Source organism: Phyllobates terribilis, unplaced genomic scaffold (assembly GCF_046119375.1).
Source record: "Phyllobates terribilis strain yellow unplaced genomic scaffold, ASM4611937v1 Scaffold_1__5_contigs__length_1240528914, whole genome shotgun sequence".
Lineage (NCBI taxonomy): Eukaryota > Metazoa > Chordata > Amphibia > Anura > Dendrobatidae > Phyllobates > Phyllobates terribilis.
Genome location: NW_027362761.1, coordinates 567940183 through 567962980, shown reverse-complemented (window position 1 = coordinate 567962980; position 22798 = coordinate 567940183). Strand labels below are relative to the sequence as shown.

Below are 22798 nucleotides of genomic sequence, written 5' to 3'. Positions count from 1 at the left end.
GGTGAACTTTCCATTTAAAGGGGATATTTTACTGCATTTTATTATTCAAACTGACTACCTCCTCTAATTGCGGCTGCTCCACTGATTCTGGAACGTTTTTTCTTTTTCTTCTGTGTCTCTGCTTTCCAAAGTTATGTCCCCCTGTAATAATGGTGCAAACTTTCCCTTCTACCAACTGGGTGTGTGCCACAGAACTTCTATGTGGGCGTTTGCTTTTTTACCTCTGATTCTGGCCAATCAAAATGCAGCCACATCCACAGAGAAGTCATGTGGTATACGCCAAGTACATGGAAGGAAAAATTTGCACAATTATTACTGGTACATAACTCTGGAATAAGGGGGCACAAAAGAAAAAGAAAAACTGTTCCGGAATCAGTGGAACAGTGGCCATTGGAGGAGGTACTCAGTTTGAATATCATATCATAATATTTTTCCATGGTTGGAGGCATAGTGTCATGGGTGTGTCAGAGGTGACAGACAGTCGCCCTGCAGTTGGTTGCAAGAGATCTCTACGATTGGCATTACAGACATCTTCTTAGAGGCTGTCTGTCTGTAGGATCCAGAGGCTACCTCCCTCTGTCTAATTAGCTCCCTGGCCTGAGTGTATAAATATCTGGTGTGTGTGAGAGGGAGGTCCCGGCGATATTCATTACTACTTGTGAGGCTTTAGCAAGAGCAGTACCGTCCTCTCTGGAGCTTGAGGCCGTGTGCACATTTTTCTGGAGTCGTCTAAAGCTAAGCAATCCCCCCCTGTTTGTCTACCCTTATTGTCTATAGAGTTTAGTCGAGATCAACTAGTGCTCATCTCCTCCCTTCCCTAGCCTTAGCCATATGCCAAGGAAAGTCAGAGCGAGGCACACGTGTGGCGATTGGTGAAGAGCCAATATAGGGACGGTAGTTGAGGCAGGGTGTCAGAAAGACTTAATGCAACACAGAGAGAAGAGGGAAAGGGAGCCCATGAGGGAGTGGAGACCTCCCAGACTGGTCTAGTGTCACCCAGCTCAACTACCGTCCCTATATTGGCTCTTCACCAATCGCCGCACGCGTGCCTCGCCCTGACGATCCCTGGCGTATAGCTACGGATAGGGACAGGAGGAGATGAGCACTAGTTGATCTCCACTAAACTTTATAGACAACAAGGGTAAACAGACAGGGGGGATTGCTTAGCTTTAGATGACTCCAGACAAATGCGCACATGGCCCCAAGCTCCAGAGAGGACGAAGTACTGCTCTTGCTAAAGCCTCACAAGTAGTAACGAATATTGCCGGCACCCCCCTCTCAGACACACCAGGTCTGACACACTCAGGCCAGGGAGCTAATTAGACAGAGGGAGGTAGCTGCTGGGTTCTAGAGGCAGCCAGCCTCTAAGAAGATGTCTGTAATGCCAAATGTAGAGATCTCCTGCAACCCACTGCAGGGCGACTGTCTGTCATCTCTGACACATCCGTGACAAATAGGTATAGAGGGTGCAGAGGTAGCAGGCACAATCAAATCCTAAAGCCTAAGTGGACACAAAAGCTTCTAAAAACACCAGTAAATGGTGGTATGAGGGGCCCTGCTACAAATTGGGGCTCAGAAGCTTTACAACAGACTACACCCTGCCTTTAAAAAACTGGGTGGCTATCAATATGGAGCCAATAACACTACCATAGGAGTAGCCATCCAGTCTACTTAAGATCCTGACTCGTACATGTCTACTTCTCCAGAACTATGGATGTATTTCAATGATCAAGCTAATTTGCTATTTCTGAGGTGGACCCTCACCTTCATTGCATGAGATACTTGATGACAAATGCAACCACATATGGTGGAATTAAGCCCATAGGTCATAGGCCTTTAAATTGAAGGATCTTCCAAAACCAACCTAAGCTTACAGTATGTTTTCCCAAGCAATGGCAAATGTTCACCTTTTTTCCATAAAGTTCATCAAACTTGATCATGAGTTTTACTGAGAAACAATGAAGCAGTTGTATTGGATATCTGTGGTACCTACTCTTACAGCAGGTATATTGTAGACCATGAAAGTCCATCAAATATACATTCATTGTACACTCCATAGAAATCAATGTTGAGACCATTTTTTGCATAATTTTGGTCTACCATTGCCCAGAACATGAAAAGAACGTGGCATGAAACCCTTTCCTAGTGCATCTACAGAAAAAGATGAATGCAAAAATTACCTGCAAATATGATCAGCCCATGACAGTACTGTGTGTTGCGGATTTTACAGCCTCGGAGTAAAATGTTATCGTTATCAAGTCCTGAACTTGATCCTCTCCAGAATAAAGTGCCCACAAACTTATCCAGACGATTATTTGGTTCCTCGCATTCAACCAGACCTACAAAAATAAAATGTAATAATATATAAAGCTTACATACACAACTCAGAGAAATGTTATCAAGACTGTGACAGTCTCACCATCAAATTCTGAAAGCTCCCGCTCGTCTTGGAGATATTTATCTGTTACTTCAAGGGACATTTTGAACTTCAAGTTTGTTTCACTAGAAAAAAGTATGAATTATATCGGTAAGAGAATCTGAAGACAGTTAACAATTCCAACTTAAAGTAAAAAAAATAATAGACATTAAGCATTACAGTCACTGTGTACATACATCACATTTCTTATCCTGTATTATACCCCAGAGCTGCACTCACTATTCTGCTGGTGCAGTTACTGTGTACATACATTACATTACTTATCCTGTACTGATCCTGAGTCACATCCTGTATTATACTCCAGAGCTGCACTCACTATTCTGCTGGTGCAGTCACTGTGTACATACATTACATTACTTATCCTGTATTATACTCCAGAGCTGCACTCACTATTCTGCTGGTGCAGTCACTGTGTACATGCATTACATTACTGATCCTGAGTTACATCCTGTTTTATACTGCAGAGCTGCACTCACTATTCTGCTGGTGCAGTCACTGTGTACATACATTACATTACTGATCCTGTACTGATCCAGAGTTACATCCTGTATTACACTCCAGAGCTTCACTCACTATTCTGCTGGTGAAGTCACTGTGTACATACATTATATTGCTTATCCTGTACTGATCCTGAGTTACATCCTGTATTATACTCCAGAGCTGCACTCACTAGTCTGCTGGTGCAGTCACTGTGTACATACATTACTTATCCTGTACTGATCCTGAGTTACATCCTGTATTATACTCCAGAGCTGCACTCACTATTCTGCTGGTGGAGTCACTGTGTACATAACATTACATAACTTATCCTGTACTGATCCTGAGTTACCCCCTGTATTATACTGCAGAGCTGCACTCACTGTTCTGCTGGTCCACTCACTGTATACATACATTACTGATCCTGAGTTACAGTCACACCAGATGTGAGTGCAACATAGAGAATCACGCCAGATGTGAGTGCAATACAGGGGGGAAAGGGAGCCCAGACACTAGGGAAAGGGGGAAGTGGTGACCTCCTAAACTGGACAAGCGTCACCCTGTCTCCCCCTAACGTCCCTATACAGCCTCCGTAGCTGTCGCCAATCACGTGCCTCGCCCTACTATCCCTGGCGTAAGAATATAGCTGGGGGTGGAAGGAGATGAACACTAGTCAACCTCCGCTAGCACTCTAAAGACAAAACGGGAAGACAACACAGGGGAATTACAACTTAGCTTTAGAAGAAACTCCAACAGGGCACACGGCCTCAAGACTCCAAAGAGGACGTGATGCTACTTCAGCCAAGTTCCAAGTAGGAATGAGTATAACCGGTGACGTCCACCTGGGGAAACCAGGTATATATGCACCCAGGCCAGAGGGAGGTGGTCACTGAGTCCTAAAGACAGCCTCCGATCTAGGAAGCTGTCTGGAATGCCAAACGTGGAGATCTCCTACACGCCACTGCAGGGCAACTGTCTGTCACCTCCGACACACCAGTGACAGTACCCCCCTCTACGAGTGGCCTCCGGACACTCAGGACAAGGTTTCCCAGGAAAAGAGGTGTGAAAAGAGCGAACCAATCTGGAAGAGTTCACCTTTGACGCTGAAACCCACGTCCTGTCCTCCGGACCATAGCCTTTCCAGTGCACCAAGTATTGTAGAGAACTATGTTGGAGACGGGAATCTACTATCCTCAAAATCTCTAACTCCAAATTACCATCAACCATTACTGGGGGCGGTGGTAGAGGTGAGGGCTCAAGGGGTTCTACGTACCTTTTGAGTAAGGACCTGTGGAACACATCGTGAACCTTAAGGGCCCAAGGAAGTTCAAGGCAAAACGCTGCAAGGCGGTAATTTTGTAGGGACCAATAAACCTAGGTCCCAGCTTCCAAGAAGGAACTTCCAATCATATATTCTGGGTAGACAACCACAGAAAGTCATTCACATTCAGGTCCGGACCTGGCAAGTGTTTTATGTCAGCCATACGTTTATACCTGTCACCCATGGTCTTCAAATTACAAAGAACACCCTGCCACACCGAGGAGAGCGACAAAGCAAACCGTTCCTCTTCAGGAACTCCTGAAGCTCCTCCCCCATTTAAAGTACCAAACTGTGGATGATAACCGTATGCACCGAAAAACGGTGACCTGCCAGTGGATTCTTGACGATGATTATTGATGGCAAATTCTGCCAGCGGTAAGTAGGATGCCCAATCCTCCTGATTTTTGGAGACAAAACACCTGAGATATGTCTTCAAGTTCTGATTGACCCCCTCGATCTAACCATTCGACTGAGGGTGGAAGGCAGAGGAAAAGGACTGCTGCACCCCCAGTCGAGAACAGAATGCCCTCCAGAACTTGGAAACAAACTGGGTCCCCCGATCAGACACCACATTGGAGGGAACCCCGTGAAGCTTCACAATCTCATTTATGAAAACCTGAGCAAGTGTCTTAACATTGAGAAGTGCAGGTAAAGCGACGAAGTGAACCATTTTACTGAACCTATCTACTACTACCAAAACCACCATTTTGCCCTCAGAAACCGGTAGGTCAGTAATAAAATCCATGGACAAGTGTGTCCATGGCCTGCTAGGGATAGGTAACAGAAGAAGAGTACCAGACGGACGGGTGTGCGAAACCTTAGAACGCGCACAAATACTACAAGCAGCTACATGTTCAATTACATCCCGATGCAACCCCGGCCACCAAAAACGATGAGAGAGGAGGTCCGCGGTTGCCTTACCACCTGGATGCCCAGCAAGCACAGAGTTATTATGTTCCTTGATTACTTTACAGCGCAGATCAGGTGGTACAAATAATTTTCCTGAAGGGCAGGAGGCAGGGGCATCCCCCTGAGCCTCCAGCACCTCACCCTCCAGTTCAGGAAAAAGAACCGAAATAACTACCCCTTTCTGTAATATTGGGGCAGGGTTCTCATGGTCACCACCACCAGGGAAGCTCCGGGACAAAGCATCAGCCTTGACGTTTTTGACCCCTGGACGAAAAGTGACAACAAAGTGGAACCTAATAAAAAAAAGGGACCATCTGGCTTGCCTAGGGTTGAGACGTTTAGCTGACTGGAGATATGACAGGTAGCGATGAGCCAGCATGCTCGCTACTGCTCGAGATGCTCGGCGCTCGCCGAGTATTTCCGGGGTTGCTCGGCGGGAGCTCGGTTCTCCTCCCTGCTTGTTTGGCGCTCTTTACAGAGCCAATGAACATGCAGGGATTGCCTGCCACTCACTGTAATGCCGTAGCCATGTTGGTTGTGGCATTACAGTGATTGGCTGGCCGCACAGCATCATCAGGTCTATATCAGACCTGGTGCCGCCATGCTCGTCACAGTCACTCCGGAATCAGACAGTGTACGGAGAGGTGCTGCTGCGTCAGGGAGAGATTTGCTTGTTTCTAGTTAGTGTAGGTGTACCAAACTACACTGCTCAAAAAAATAAAGGGAACACTCAAATAACACATCCTAGATCTGAATGAATGAAATATTCTCATTCAATACTTTGTTCTGTGCAAAGTTGAATGTGCTGACAACAAAATCACACAAAAATTATCAATGGAAATCAAATTTATTAACCAATGGAGGCCTGGATTTGGAGTCACCCCCAAAAAGTGGAAAAACACACAGACCTGGACTAAAGCATCCGCCAACTCCTGGATATTCTGTGGTGCAATGTGACTTTGGTGGATGGAGCGAGACATGATGTCCCAGATGTGCTCAATCGGATTCAGGTCTGGGGAACGGGCGGGCCAGTCCATAGCTTCAATGATTTCATCTTGCAGGAACTGCTGACACACTCCAGCCACATGAGGTCTGGCATTGTCCTGCATTAGGAGGAACCCAGGGCCAACCGCACCAGCATATGGTCTCACAAGGGGTCTGAGGATCTCATCTCGGCACCTAATGGCAGTCAGGCTACCTCTGGTGAACACATGGAGGGCTGTGCGGCCCTCCAAAGAAATGCCACCCCACACCATTACTGACCCACTGCCAAAGCGGTCATGCTGAAGGATGTTGCAGGCAGCAGATCGCTCTCCACGGCGTCTCCAGACTCTGTCACGTCTGTCACATGTGCTCAGTGTGAACCTGCTTTCATCTGTGAAGAGCACAGGACACCAGTGGCGACTTTGCCAATCCTGGTGTTCTGTGGCAAATGCCAAGCATCCTGCACGGTGTTGGGCTGTGAGCACAACCCCCATCTGTGGACTTCGGGCCCTCATACCACCCTCATGGAGTCGGTTTCTAACCATTTGTGCAGACACATGCACATTTGTGGCCTGCTGGAGGTCATTTTGCAGCGCTCTGGCAGTGCTCCTCCTGTTCCTCCTTGCACAAAGGCTGCTGGGTTGTTGCCCTCCTGCGGCCCCCTCCGCGTCTCCTGGTGTACTGGCCTGTCTCCTGGTAGCGCCTCCAGCCTCTAGACACTACCGCTGACAGACACAGCAAACCTTCTTGCCACAGCTGGCATTGATGTGCCATCTTGGTTGAGCTGCACTACCTGAGCAACTTCTGTGGGTTGCAGAGTCCGTCTAATGCTACCACGAGTGTGAAAGCACAACCAACATTCAAAAGTGACCAAAACATCAGCCAGAAAGCATTGGTACTGAGATATGGTCTGTGGTCCCCACCTGCAGAACCACTCCTTTATTGAGGGTGTCTTGATAATTGCCAATAATTTCCATCTATTGTCTATTCCATTTGCACAACAGCATGTGAAATTGATTGTCAATCAGTGTTGCTTCCTAAGTGGACAGTTTGATTTCACAGAAGTTTGATCTACTTGGAGTTATATTCTGTTGTTTAAGTGTTCCCTTTATTTTTTTGAGCAGTGTACATTAGAGACACATATCCATCTCAACAAATAGTCCTTCTCAGCACTAATCCATCTGCAGAGATATCAGCCAGGCAGTGTATATAGGCAGGCAGGCAGGGTATATAGCAGACTGCAGTGCACATAGCACAAGAGGCTCCATTCCAGTTCTGTCTGCTGCTGCTGCTGCTGCTGTTAGATATTTCTAGAAATAGGCCCAGGTCTCAGGGGCCAGGAATATTTTTTTTTTAATCTTATTTCTCATTATTTGCTTAAAAAGCAATCCAAAGAACACCGTTGTTCTGCGTCATTTGCTTGTTGGCACTGCAGAATACAGCCAGGTCCTTTCCATATTACAGTGCTTAAAATCCAGCTATTTAAAACTGTGGTTTGTCCGTCACTCGGATCACATATAATTGCACTGAAAATACTGCCATTTCTGGCATCCATTAAAAATTTGTTTCAGTGTGTCAGTGAAGCTATTGACACCAGTTTGCTGTTCAAAATAGTTACCTACAGGCCAGGTATTTAAACTTTGTTTTCTCCGTCACACGGATCACATATACATTTTCAGAAAATACTGCCATTTCTGGCCTCCATTAAAAATTTGTTTCAGTGTGTCAGTGAAGCAATTGACACCAGTTTGCTGTTCAAAATAGTTACCTACAGACCAGGTATTTAAACTGTGTTTTCTCCGTCAGACGGATCACATATAAGTTTTCAGAAAATACTGCCATTTCTGGCCTCCATTAAATTTTTTTCAGTGTGTCAGCAAAGTTTTTGACACCGGTTTGCTGTTCAAAATAGTTACCTACAGGCCAGGTATTTAAAACTGTGGTTTCTCCGTCACACGGATTGCATATAATTTTGCTCCAAATTCAGCCATTTGTAGTGAGCGTGGAATATGTCCTCCATTTAAAATGGGCAAGGCGCTTGGCTAGGGATGGGGAACTGGACGTGATGGTGATGCATGCAGAGGCCGAGGCCGTGGGCAAGCTGAAATTGTGCCACAACAAACACCCACATCTTCTCGCCCGACCTTCCTGTCCCAATTCCTAGGGGACCGCAGCACACCACTATTGAACCCAGAGCAATGTCAAAAGGTTGTTGGTTGGATAGTGGATAATGCTTCCAGTCACTTTACAACAACCACCACCACCCTGTCTTCCACACGGTCAAGTCTCAGTAGCCATGAGTCTGGACTGCATATTCCTCACCCTGATCCTCCTTCCTCCCACCATTCCAAGTGCCCGGAGACAACTGATCCCACGCTAGGACACTCCGAAGAGCTGTTCACTTTTCCATTTCTAGATTCGGGCCTCTCGCCTGGTCCACTTGAAGCGGGGCAAGAGGAGATCGCATGTAGCAATGCCCAAATATTTGAGCAGCCACGGTCACACGAAGGCGACGGTGGGAAAGTGTCACAAGAGGTGGACGATGATGAGGCACAATTGCCAGAAAGTCAGGAGGAGGACCAGGGTGCGGAAGTGGAAGACGAGGTGGTGGATGATATAGTAACTGACCCAACCTGGCATGAGGACATGCAGAGCGAGGACAGCAGCACACAGGGGGAGGGAGGAAGAGCACCCCAACAGGCAGGAAGAAGCAGTGTGGTGGCCACAGACAGACGGCAGGCAACCGTTCCCCGTAACACCAACAAGAAGGAAGTTGCCAGTACAACTGTTAGGTCTTCCCGAGTCTGGTTGTTTTTTAAAAAGACTCTGCCGATAACCCCAAAAAGGCCATTTGCACCACCTGCCAGGCCAGCATCAGCAGGGGTGGCAAAACTACCAGGCTGACCACCACCAGCATGATCAGGCACATGGCAGCAAAGCACCCGACTTTGTGGGCCGAACCCCAGGGTCCAGGAACAGTGTCTGTGGGTGGCACCACTGCTTCTTCTGCTGTTGTGCATGCAAGCCAATCCCCTTTTCATAGTGCATGCGAAGATGCCTCCTGCCCTGCACCTGTCGTTGCACACTTTCAAGTAGCAGCATCAGGAAGCACGTCCACGTCCTTGTCCCAGCGCAGCGTTCAGTTGTCCATACCCCAGTCCTTAGAACGTAAGCGCAAATATGCAGCCAACGCCCCACAGGCCACACTACTAAATTCCCACATTTCACGACTGCTTGCGCTCGAAATGTTGCCTTTTAGGTTCGTGGAGATGGAAACATTCCGCAACCTGATGGCAGCGGCCGTCCCTCGGTATTTGGTCCCCAGCCGCCACTATTTCTCCCGGTGTGCTGTCCCCGCATTACACAAGCACATGTCCCAAAACATTAGCCGTGCCCTCAACAACGCAGTTACCGGGAAAGTCCACCTAACCACAGACACGTGGATAAGTGCTTGTGGGCAGGGATGGCACATCTCGCTGACGGTACACTGGGTTAACCTAGTGGAAGCCATGACCCAGTCAGACCTTGGAAAGGAACACGTCCTTCCGACGCCAAGGATTGCGGGCCCTAGGTCAATCAGGGTTGCCTCCACAGTCTATGTAGCGCCCCGAGGGTGCGGTCGCCACGGATACTACAACCCCCAGAAGCCCGGTTCCGGGTGCCCCACGGCCCAGGGGGCGAGTCAGCTTTGGCGTAGTCGGCAGGATCGTTACCAACCCGCCACAAACGGGTATTGCGCACCTGAAGAGAAAGAGACTGTTTAATTGAAATTGACTGTGTTGAAAAATGGCGCCAGCCCCAGCAGAACAGACGCCATAATGTGCGCGCCAAAAGACAGCAGGAGGCCACCTTCCATCGTGGGGCAGGTCCCAGAGTGGCGCTAAAGAAGGAGCCCGCCCCCAACAGCCATGAGTGCGGCTGTAGAGATGTCCATCAACGTGGGGGGGCTGCCCCTGAAGGTGATTGTCAACAGGTGGCCCCAAGACCACCCCCAGTGGGGGCAGACAGGAAAGAAAACTGTGGGGCAGGGTGCGGTCTGGATCATTCTGGACAGGCTGCACCCGGGAATGGAAGGAGCGACGAACCCCACCAGCACCCTGGCCCGTAGCCTGCTGCAGGCTGAACCGCCATGCAGCCTGGCAGAGTTGTTGGCACAGCTCCCGCGAGACCCGGAGCGTGAGCGAGCAGCACTAGAGGTCCTGGACCGGAGGATGGTCCGGGCACAGCTGGACGTGATCGCTGGGTGGAAGGAGGAGTTGGCCCGGCAAGCCGTGATCCAACCGCAGGAGGCGCTACCACCGCCGAGCAGCACGCCTGCCTCCGAGGGCGGTGAAGGTGGACCGGAGGCTGAAGACGACGCGGAGGAGGCCACAGAGACCGAGGCAGGTAACGGGGACGTCATCACCCCAAGCCCTGAGGCCACAAGCCTGCCCCCGCCTCCCGTTGCGGGACCCGAAGCCCCGGGAACCGTACCTGCCACCGTGCCTCCGCTACTCCTGGCTAGGCCTCAGGCGGCAAGAGCCGCGGCTACGCCCCACCCCGCGCCGTGCCCTTTAACCCCGGGCGCAATAAAGAAAGAGGCGCCACAGGCCGGGACGCAAGGCCTAGTGCACACGGGCGCCGCTGCCTCACCAGCGCCCCCTACCCTGACTGCGCCACTCCCGGGCACGACCAGCAGGCGACCACCGGCCTGGTCGCAAGGCCGAGTGCCCCCGGGCGCTGCTCCCTTACCAGGGCCCCCTGCCATACCACCCCTGGGCACCGATCTATTTGCCCAGCACACTGGCCCGGATGGACTGCCCCTGCTGTGGCTAGCCGAGCTGACCAGCGGCCACCCATGGAGAGCTCAACCCCCGCGTGAGCCCCTGATACCTGCTCCGGAGCCTGTGGAAGTCACCCCGCCCCCACTACAGGACGTCCAGTTTGAATGGGACCCCACTGGCAAAAAACCTAATGGGGTTCACCCAGGAAACCCGGGCGGACGGGGCCCGTCACCTGGAGTCCTGCCGTCAGCAGCTGGCAACCTTCGAGAGAGAGCGGCGGGAGAGGCGTATCAGGGAGGAGCGACTCCAAGCCCGGAGCGCAGAACAGAAACGGAGAGCTCGGCAGAATCCCCAAGCCGCCCGCGGTCCCCGAGCCACCGGGACCGTAGTAAAGTTTCAGCTGGAGCACGGCTGGGGCTTCATTAGAGACCCGGAGGCCGCGAACGACGTCTTCGTGACAAGAAGGGACGTCGAGAGCCACCTGCCAGAGGGACATCACGGACGTGACCTGTACCCTGGTGACGTGGTCACCTACACCCGGCACAAAGGCGCCAAAGGACTGTACGCCCTCCACGTCCACCGGCTAACTGAGGAGGAACTGCAGTACCACCCAGACACCGAGTACCAAGAGGGTCCGGACGGGCCTGAAGACTACCCGGAGGAGCAAGGAGCATCAGGAGGACACAGTTACCAGTGAACGGTAAAGTGTAAATCTAAATAGTTACCCGTCAGGGTACAAGAACTGTTGTGGGACTGTTACTGGTTTGAAAAGTTGCCCCATCCCCTAAGTTACCTGGCTAGGGACTGAGAACAGCCATCCCATCTCCCTAATCTGGCTGGGGACTGAGAACAGCTATCCCCTTCCCTACCTGGCCGAGGACTGAGAGCGGCCATTCCTGTAAATAGTTGCGCTTCCTAAAGCGCCCCCTACTGGTTTTATAAAAAAAAAAAGACTGCAACGTCTACCTCAGAGCAAATTTACTGGACTGTTGCACATTTAAGAAGAAAGTTGCACCGCGGCCAGTACCAAAGAATGTGTTTTACTTAAGAATGTTTTATATTGAAAAGTTTAATATGCTGCTAAAAGAGTTCTATAGTATTTTATGTGTGTGAAGAAAGTCGTGTAATACGTGTTAAAAGGGAAAAGTGTACCAGTAACGTTAAAAGAGAGAAGTGCCTCCCATAAAGGGATGGGTTAATAGTTATTGTCTTATATGCGAATGCATTCTAAAATTTTGTATGTTTTGAATTGTTATTACTCTTTTCCAGCCCGAGGACGTGCTGTGATTTATAAGGGGGGAATGTAGCGCCCCGAGGGTTCGGTCGCTACAGAGGTATTGCACCTCAACCAGAGGTGTGATATTCTACTCCCGGGTAAGGATAGAGTGTAGAGCAAGACTCAGTAAGCTGCATGCATCACACACACCCCATTTCCGGGGGACAGCTCAACGGTGCTCCCATTAGACAGTAATGCAGGCACGACAGAATCTGTCCCTGGCAGGAGTGGGGAGGGGGGAGGAAAACCCAGTGATGTAGGAGCAGATAGGGGTTGGGTCTCTGGGCATAGGTAGGAGCCCATTGGTTGCAAGTCACCTGGGCTCATACACAGAGAGGGAGGTATATAAGGTGGGCACCATCTTAGAAGGAGGGTCAGTTCAGACAGTGGAGTGAGAGAAGGAGTTCAGCCAGAGAGGGCTGACAGGGAGCTGTGGCTCAGTCTGGGCCCAGCTCCACGAGGCAGGCCTGGAGTGGAGGCCAGAACCAGCAGAGAGGACAGATATAGAAAGGAACAGAAAGGAAAGGAAGAAAGGAACAGAATACCCAGAGAGGCCCAGAGACACGAGGGCAGAAGGAACCCCAAAGGCCCAGGAGATTGCAGGTGACGGGTTGGCAGAACAGGGTACCGGATCCCAAGTTGGTGGAGGCGACTAATCCTCAGCCAAGGACCGGCGGTCGTGATCACATCTTGGTGCGACCCCTCACTACACCTACTAGAAAGGCACACCACATAGGGTCAGGGAAGTGGACATCCAGCCTCCCAAGAGAAGACTCGAGGCAGCTGGACAAAAGTAGTGTCACTGGTGGGGCACGGCCAGAGAAAGGAATAGAAGGGAGTCCTGTGCTACACTCCGGAATTACCTGGGGGTTCACCGAGCCCCCTGCCTAGTGGACGCAGCACAGCTTGGGCAGTCATTGCCGGCGGAATGATTAAGAATATAAAGAACTGTGAGTAAAGAATTTGAACAGCAACCCCACGTCTCTGTGCTTCATCGCCGCGCCAGTACTACTAGTGCTGGGACGCTCGCACCATCACTCCCACCATCAACTACACTGCCCTGGGGCTGCACTCTTCCCGTGGGGAGTCACACAACCTTAGCTGCATACACCATCAGCCCCAGCGGTCTGCCCTTGCAGCGGCGGTTTGCACTGACCGCAATCCACGGGTGGCATAGTCGGACAATTAACCTAAAACCCCCCACAAAATACCGCCATTGGCCTGACCACCCTGAGCCACGGGACCGGGTCACCGCCACGGATACTACAACCCCCAGAAGCCCGGTTCCGGGTGCCTCACGGCCCAGGGGGCGAGTCATCTACAGCTCCTGCACCTCATCCTCCTCAGTCTCCTCCTCCTCTTCAGCCTTCATCTCCGAAATGACCACATCAGTCACAAGCGGGAAGCACTGCAGCACTGCCTCGGCCAAGCGGCAACAGGCTGTGCTGAAGCTAATATGCTTAGGTGACAAACCGCACAATGCTGAAGAGTTGTGGACAGCTCTGAAAGAGCAGGCAGATCTGTGGCTCACACCGCTGAACCTACAGCCAGGCATGGTCGTGTGTGACAATGACCGGAACCTTGTGACGGCTCTGAGGCGAGGCAAGCTCACACACGTACCATGCCTGGCCCATGTGCTTAATTTTGTGGATAAGCGGTTTCTCAAATCCTACCCGGAGCTGCCGGATCTGCTTGTTAAAGTACGCCACCTTTGTGCCCATTTTAGAAAGTCACCTACAGCTTCCGCCACCCTTGCTGTGCTTCAGCAGCGTTTGCAGCTTCCAGCTCACAGACTGGTGTGTGATGTCCCCACGCGTTGGAACTCTGCACTGCTGATGTTGGGAAGGATTTGTGAGCAGAAGAGGGCAGTTGTTGAGTACCAGCATCAACAAGGTCGTGGGTATTCAGTTCAGACTCCACACATAAGACCTCAGGAGTGGACATGGATGTCAGACATATGTACCATACTCCAAAACTTTGAGGACTCCACCAAGATGGTGAGTGGCGATGACGCCATAATTAGCGTCACCATCCCGCTTCTCTGTCTTCTGAAATGCTCTCTGCTCACAATCAAAGAGGATGCATTGCAGGCGGAGCACGATGAGATGGAGCAAGGAACCATACAGGGTGATTACACACAGCCCTGCCTCGTCTCATCCCAACGTGGATTGGGTGACAATGAGGAAGAGGAGGAGGAGGAAGAACAGGAGCTAGTTTCATGCGCTATAGACGGTACTACCTGCACAACTGTCATACCATCTGTTCAGCGTGGATGGCCAGAGGACAGAGAGGAGGAGGAGGAGAGCATGATCAGTCATCCTCTTGGTGAGGACATGGAAGTCTTGCCTGTTAGCAGTCTGGCACGCATGGTTGAGTTTATGTTACGCTGTCTTTCCCATGACCCTCGCGTTCTCAAAATTTTGGGTGACAGTCTTTACTGGTTGGTGACACTTCTAGACCCATGCTACAAGGAAACTTTATATCTCTTATTCCTGAGGCGGACAGGTCTACAAAAATGGGGCAGTACCAGAAGGCGCTTGTTGTGGAACTATTGAAAAAATTCCCATCTGAAAACGCTGGCAGCAAAGGTCACAGTTCGTTGGACAACCAAGGAATACAGGCAAGAGAGACACAACTTCAATCCAGCAGATTCAGGGGAACACTGTCAAAGTTCTGGGAGAATTTTCTCAGCCCCTCCCATCGCACAGACCCTGAGGCGCGCGGTACTCTCACAATGAGTGCAAAGTTTGGGAAGATGCTGAGGGAGTACCTTGCCGACCTTACCAACGTCCTCCCTGATTCCTCTGTGCCTTATAATTATTGGTTATCCAAGCTGGATACGTGGAATGAACTGGCTCTCTACGCCTTGGAGGTCCTGGCCTGCCCTGCTGCCAGCGTTTTATCAGAGTGGGTTTTTAGTGCCGCTGGTGGAATTATAACTGATAAGCGCATCCGCCTGTCAACTGAAAACGCTGACAGGCTGACTCATAAAAATGAACAAGGGCTGGATTGGGCCAGACTTCTCAACACCACCGAATGATAGCAGCGTAACATAAACTCAAATCCAGTGTCTTTTTTTGGGAGGTGTATTCCCATGCACCTCTTCACACCCACACAAGGGTATACGCTTCCTGATTTTGGCTATTTGCTCTTGTCCTCCTCCTTCTCCTCATCCTCACCCTCCACCACCATATCACCAGGGTGACCGTGGTCCATGATGCAACACACACATAATTTTTTTAAAGGGTGTTTATGATGCCCGTAAAAAAATTTTTTTATACAGTATGTTCATGTATACCCCCCAGGGGTAAATGTTTGTCAGCCCATACACTTAGTGCATGGGCATTACAAGTGTAGGAGACCCACTCCTTTCTAATGGGAACATTTTTTTATGAGGCCCTCCTCCACGTCTCTTCCAAGGGGCATTGGAGTGCCTCCCAATTTTTGGCAACCCTTGCATTCACTGCATAGGCAAACACAGTGGGAGACCTACTTCCTAATAATGGAAACATTGTTTTCAGGAGGCCCTCCTATAAGTTTCTTCAAAGGGGTATTGGGGTGCGTCCAAATTTTCAAAGTGGTATTGGGGTGCGTCCAAATTTTGGGCAGACCTTCCACTCACTGCATACGCAATAACAGTATAGGAGACCGACTCTTTTGTAATGGGAACAATAAAACATAGCCGGCTGATGGCTCTCTAAGAATAGTGAGGGCCGACTGCTGGCCCTTTAAGAACAGTAAAGGCCGCCTGATGGCCCAATAAAAATAGGCTTTGTGACTTTCAGAGTCCCTCCTTCATAAATGAAACACAATGTGCTGATGATATCTCACACACCACATGGCCAGATAAGGTTGTAAAATGTTAAAATTACATTTCCTGTTGAATGCATTTGTCACGGTTGAAAGCAATTCAAAAGTGCAAAAACGCATCAAAAACCCTAATTGTGAACATAGCCCAAGGTGTGGAGGAGTATTTTTGTTTTTGGTTATTTATTTTGCTTTATATACAAGTTATTACCCTGGAAAGGATGTTCCTTAACATATTTCCAAGGAAAATCCATTTTGGTTTCATTTTGGTATGTTTTATTGTGAGTCCGTAAAAGTGGTGTAATACTTCTGACAACGTTGTTAACAGAAGTGACCTAGGAGTCAGAAATGCTTCCAGGTGTCTTCCCCATGCTGTTCCCATGTCATTTGAGCACTGTTCCCATCGATTTGGGCAATTTTTAGGCCCTCTGCAGACCGCAGGGGGGAGCCGCCTGAAAAATGCTCAAGTTTCCCATAGGCTTACATTGGGCTCGTTGCTCGGGTCGAGCACCCGAGTATTCCAATGTGCTCGACCCGAGCATCGAGCACCCAAGCATTTTAGTGCTCACCCATCACTAATGCAAGGTTCTTATGGTCAGTAATAACAGCAATAGTATGAACAGCCCCCTCCAACCAGTGTCGCCATTCCTCGAACACTAATTTGATCGCCAAAAGTTCCCTATTACCCACGTCATAATTTCTCTCAGCTGAAGACAATTTTTTAGAAAAGAAGGCGCATGGACGCCATTTACCAGGGGACAAACCCTGAGACAACATATCCCCAACCGCGACATCCGAAGCATCGACCTCCACAATAAAGGGTTAAGAAACATCGGGTTGACTGAGTATAGGTGCAGTGGCAAAATGATTCTTTGAGGAAGAAAAAGCCTGGAGGGAAGCATCTGACCATTTGGAAAAATCAGACTCCTTCTTAGTCATGTCAGTAAGGGGTTTCACTACAACAGAGTAATTTTGGATGAATTTCCTGTAAAAATTAGTAAATTAGTTGCAGAGCCTTCAGGTTCTCGGGACGTTCTCAGTCAAGGACTGCACGGATCTTCTCCGGGTCCATCCGAAAACCTGAAGATGACAACAAGTACCCCAAAAACTGCACCTCTTGAACAGCGAAAACACATTACTCTAGTTTGGCATAGAGTTTGTTATCCCTTAATATCTGGAGCACCTGCTTAACATGCTCCCAATGGGTTTCAAAATCAGGTGAATAAACCAAAATATCGTCCAGATAGACCACCACAAACCTCCCCACCAAATGATAAAAAATATAATTTATGAAATGATGGAATACCCCAGGTGCATTGGTCAAGCCAAAAGGCATAACCAAACTCTCGAAATGTCCTTCCGGGGTATTGAACGCTGTCTTCCATTAGTCCCCTTCTCTGATTCTAACCAGGTTGCAGGCTCCCCTTAAATCCAACTTGGAGAATACCTTAGCTCCCACAACCTGGCTGAACAAATCAGGAATCAGAGGAAGAGGGTGTAGATCACGGATGGTAATTTGATTTAATTCCCGGAAATCTAAACAGGGACGTAGACCGCCATCTTTTTTTTTCACAAAGAAGAACCCTGCCACCACGGGCGAAGATGAGTGTCTGATATGTCCCTTCTCCAGACTTTCCACAATGAAATCCTTCATTGCTTGTCTCTCAGGGCCAGAAAGATTATACAATCTGGATTTTGGTAGTTTAGCGCCAGGGGTCAGGTTAATAGGACAGTCATAAGCATGATGAGGAGGCAAATCCTGCAGTAGAGAGATCACAATACCAACCCGTTGCTCCTCATTACCGGAGGAGTAGGGACGAAGTTTGAAGTACAATTTGCATGCCTCCTTAAACACAAAAAACTTGTCCTACCTCCTGAAAACCTGTCCGGGAGGGCAACCTTGGGTTCAGGCTGGACAGGCCTACCTACAGAGACCCCCACATTGGCGGCCTGTAACCGCTGCTGAACCTCACAGCGGAGGTCATTCTCCTCCAGACACAGACAGCGGAACTGCTCTGCAAGCTCTGCAACTGATCCCATACTAAAGGGAGTAAGGAAAAAAAAAAAGGTTGCCGCCCAAAAACACGCAAAGAAAAAACAAAACAAAAATGTCAATCTTGTGTCATTTTTTTTTACCCCAAAACGTGCTCAGCCGGTTATAATGTCACGCCAGGTGTGAGTGCAACACAGAGTGCAACACAGGGGGGAAAGGGAAAGGGAGCCCAGTCACTAGGGAGAGGGGGGAGTGGTGACCTCCTAAACTGGACTAGCGTCACCCTGTCTCCCCCTAACGTCCCTATACAGCCTCCGCAGCTGTCGCCGATCACGTGCCTCGCCCTACTATCCCTGGCGTAAGGCTATAGCTGGGAGTGGAAGGAGATGAGTGTAGCGCCCCGAGGGTTCGGTCGCTACAGGCGTATTGCACCTCAACCAGAGGTGTGATATCCCACTCCCGGGTAAGGATGGTGTGTGGACCGGGGCTCAGTTAGCTGCATGCATCACACACACCCCATTTCCGGGGGACAGCTTAACGGTGCTCCCATTAGTACAGTAATGCAGGCACGACAGAACATGTTCCTGGCTGGAGTGGGGAGGGGGGGGGAACCCAGTGATGTAGGAGCAGGAGGGGACGGTTTCTGGGCATAGGTAGGAGCCCATTGGTTGCAAGTCACCTGGGCTCATACACAGAGAGGGAGGTATATAAGGTGGGCACCATCTTAGAACAGTGTTCAGTCTGAGAGAGGAAGTGACAGAGCAGGGCCTCTGTGGAGCTCTGCTCCGGAGGCGGGCCTAGCCTGTGAGGCCCAGCCAGCACTGGAAGAGAGGAGAAGTTCAGTCAGGAGGAGTGAGAGAAGGAGCTCAGCCAGAGAGGGCTGACAGGGAGCTGTGGCTCAGTCTGGGCCCAGCTCCACGAGGCAGGCCTAGAGTGAAGGCCAGAGCCAGAAGAAGGGAACAGAAAGGAACAGAAAGGAACAGAACACCAAGAGAGGCCCAGAGACACGAAGGCAGAAGGAACCCTAAGGACCCAGGAGATTGCGGGTGACGGGTTGGCAGAACAGGGTACCAGATCCCAAGTTGGTGGAGGCGACTAATCCTTAACCAAGAACCGGCGGTCGTGACTATTTACTGGTGCGAAGCCTCACTACACCTACTAGAAAGGCACACCACATAGGGTCAGGGAAGTGGACACCCAGTCCTCCCAGGAGAAAGCCCGAGGCAGCTGGACAGAAGTAGTGTCACTGGTGGGGCACGGCTGACGAAAGGATAGAAGGGAGTCCTGTGCCACACTCCGGAATTGCCTGGGGGTTGATCGAGCCCCCTGCCTGGTGGACGCAGCACGGCTCGGCCGGTCCTATCTGTGCACAAGTGACCTGGATGAGAACTGTGAGTAAAGAACCTGAACTGCAACACCTTGTCTCTGTGCTTTCTCACCGCATCAGCACTACTAGTACTGGGACGCCCGTGCACCATCACTCCCATCATCTACACTTACTGCCCTGAGGCTATACTCCTCCCGCGGGGAGTTATCCCATTCTCTGCTGCACACACAACACCAGCCTCAGCGGTCTGCCTCGCAGCGGCGGTACACCTTGACCGCGATCCACGGGTGGCGTAGTCGGACATTAAATCATAAAAACCACATAAATAGACTGCCACTGGTTTGACCACCCTGAGCCACAGGACCGGGTCGCCACCACGGAGACTACAACCCCCAGCATCCCACAAAAGGGCCCTGTTCCGGGTTCCCCACGCGGCCCAGTGGGCGCGTCATGAGCACTAGTCAACCTCCGCTAGTACTCTAAGACAAAAGGGGAAGATAACACAGGGGAACAACAACTCAGCTTTAGAAAAACTCCAACAGAGCACATGGCCTCAAGACTCCAAAGAGGATATGATGCTGCTTCAGCCAAGTTCCAAGTAGGAATGAGTATAACTGGCGACGCCCACCTGGAGAGACCAGGTATATACACACCCAGGCCAGAGGGAGGTGGTCGCTGGGTCCTAAAGACAGCCTCCTATCTAGGAAGCTGTCTGGAATGCCAAACGTGGAGATCTCCTACACGCCACTGCAGGGCGACTGTCACCTCAGACACACCCGTGACAGTTAAATCCTGTATTATACTCCAGAACTGCACTCATTATTTTGTTTGTGCAGTCACTGTGTACATACATTACGTTCCTGATCCTGATTTACATCCTGTATTATACTCAAGAGCTGCACTCACTATTCTGCTGATGCAGTCACTGTGTACATACATTACATTACTGATCCTGTACTGATCTTGAGTTACATCCTGTATTATACTCCAGAGCTGCACTCACTATTCTACTGGTGCAGTCACTGCATACATACATTACACTACTGATCCTGTACTGATCCTGAGTTACATCCTGTATTATACTCCAGAGCTGCACTCACTATTCTGCTGGTGCAGTCACTGTGTACATATATTACATTACTTATCTTGTACTGATGCTGAGTTACATCCTGTATTATACTCCAGAGATGCACTCACTATTCTGCTGGTGCAGTCACTGCATACATACATTACATTACTGATCCTGAGTTACATCCTGTATTATACTCCAGAGCTGCACTCACTATTCTGCTGGTGCAGTCACTGTGTACATACATTACATTATTGATCCTGTACTGATCCTGAGTTACATCCTGTATTATAATCTAGAGCTGCACTCACTATTCTGCTGGTGCAGTCACTGCATACATACATTACATTACTGATCCTCTACTGATCCTGAGTTACATCCTGTATTATACTCCAGAGCTGCACTCAGTATTCTGCTGGTGCAGTCACTGTGTACATATATTACATTACTTATCCTGTACTGATGCTGAGTTACATCCTGTATTATACTCCAGAGCTGCACTCACTATTCTGCTGGTGGAGTCACTGTGTACATACATTACATTACTGATCCTGTACTGATCCTGAGTTACATCCTGTATTATACTCCAGAGCTGCACTCTCTATTCTGCTGGTGGAGTCACTGTGTACATACATTACATTATTGATCCTGTACTGATCCTGAGTTACATCCTGTATTATACCCCAGAGCTGCACTCACTATTCTGCTGGTGCAGTCACTGTGTACATACATTACATTACTGATCCTGTACTGATCCTGAGTTACATCCTGTATTATACTCCAGAGCTGCACTCACTATTCTGCTGGTGGAGTCACTGTGTACATACATTACATTACTGATCCTGTACTGATCCTGAGTTACATCCTGTATTATACTCCAGAGCTGCACTCACTATTCTGCTGGTGGAGTCACTGTGTACATACATTACATTATTGATCCTGTACTGATCCTGAGTTACATCCTGTATTATACTCCAGAGCTGCACTCACTATTCTGCTGGTGGAGTCACTGTGTACATACATTACATTACTGATCCTGTACTGATCCTGAGTTACATCCTGTATTATACTCCAGAGCTGCACTCACTATTCTGCTGGTGGAGTCACTGTGTACATACATTACATTATTGATCCTGTACTGATCCTGAGTTACATCCTGTATTATACTCCAGAGCTGCACTCACTATTCTGCTGGTGGAGTCACTGTGTACATACATTACATTACTGATCCTGTACTGATCCTGAGTTACATCCTCTATTATACCCCAGAGCTGCACTCACTATTCTGCTGGTGCAGTCACTGTGTACATACATTACATTACTTATCCTGTACTGATCCTGAGTTACATCCTGTATTATACTCCAGAGCTGTACTCACTATTCTGCTGGTGTAGTCACTGTGTGCATACAGAAATGCTGAAAGTTTCGAGTTCTATACAAAAGCGTCAATTAAACTAAACATCTAACATGGGACAGGACCTGGTAATGAATCTAAAGCTGCGTGCCCACTATGGGTTTTTCAAACCCCATGGTCCCTAATGATAATCCGCATGTGCTGTGCACATGCTGCGGAAATTTCCGCTGAAGATTATCATTGCGGAAAAATACGCAGCATGTCCAATTTTGCGGACCCGCAGCGTAATTGCCGCCATTGACTTGCATTGAATCGCTTAATATCCGCATGACTACACGTGCACATGCGGATATTAAGCAATTCAATGTGCGGATGGTACCTGGGTCTGGAGAAGAGGAGACTCCATAGTACCTGTAAAAAAAAGAATTTAAAATAAAAAATAACATTATACTCACCATCCGATGGCCCCCGGTCTCAAGTTAATAGTTAAAAAAAAGAATAAAAATGGTAAAAAATAAAAAAAAAACATACTCACCTTCTGATGGCCCCCGGTCTCCTTCTCCGGTCTCCCTGGTCTCCTTAGCGGTGGTGTAAAAGGACCTGCCATGACGTCATTTAGTCATGTGACGGGTCACGCAACCGCTGACGTCGGCGGTCGCGTGACTTTTCACATGACTAAATGACGTCATGGCAGGTCCTTTTAGACCATTGCGAGCCGCCGGGGAGACCGGAGAAGGAGACCGGGGGCCATCAGAAGGTGAGTATGTTTTTTTTTTATTTTTTACCATTTTTAGTCTTTTTTTTAACTATTAACTTGGTCACACTATATAAAATCAATGCCGGTTGCATGGATTTATATAGTGTGACCAAGTTGTCAAGCACTTTCCAAGTGATGCTAAGATCGCTTGTAAAGCGCTTGATAACCCGCATGCGGAAATGCATGTGAAGAACGCTTGACAAACGCTTCTACCTGGCGGGAAAAACGCATGTAAAATCCGTATGCGTTTTTCCTGCCAGGGAGAAGCGGAAAAAATCTGCAGCATTTCTGCATCGTGAGCACTTAGCCTAAGAATATAGTAGG

General features: G+C 49.3%; 1 protein-coding gene across 2 annotated transcripts in view; it reads right to left on the bottom strand.

The window, feature by feature from the left end:
• LOC141270821 (phospholipid-transporting ATPase IC-like) overlaps window positions 1-22798 on the bottom strand; it is a 193004-nt gene that overhangs the window by 84877 nt on the left and 85329 nt on the right. For both annotated transcript variants that reach the window (XM_073680932.1, XM_073680927.1), the window contains exons 9-10: window positions 2420-2502; window positions 2181-2339 (exon numbers count right to left, since the gene is read on the bottom strand). In XM_073680932.1, the coding sequence (XP_073537033.1) occupies window positions 2181-2339; window positions 2420-2502 (242 nt within the window). The remainder of the gene's footprint in view (window positions 1-2180; window positions 2340-2419; window positions 2503-22798) is intronic.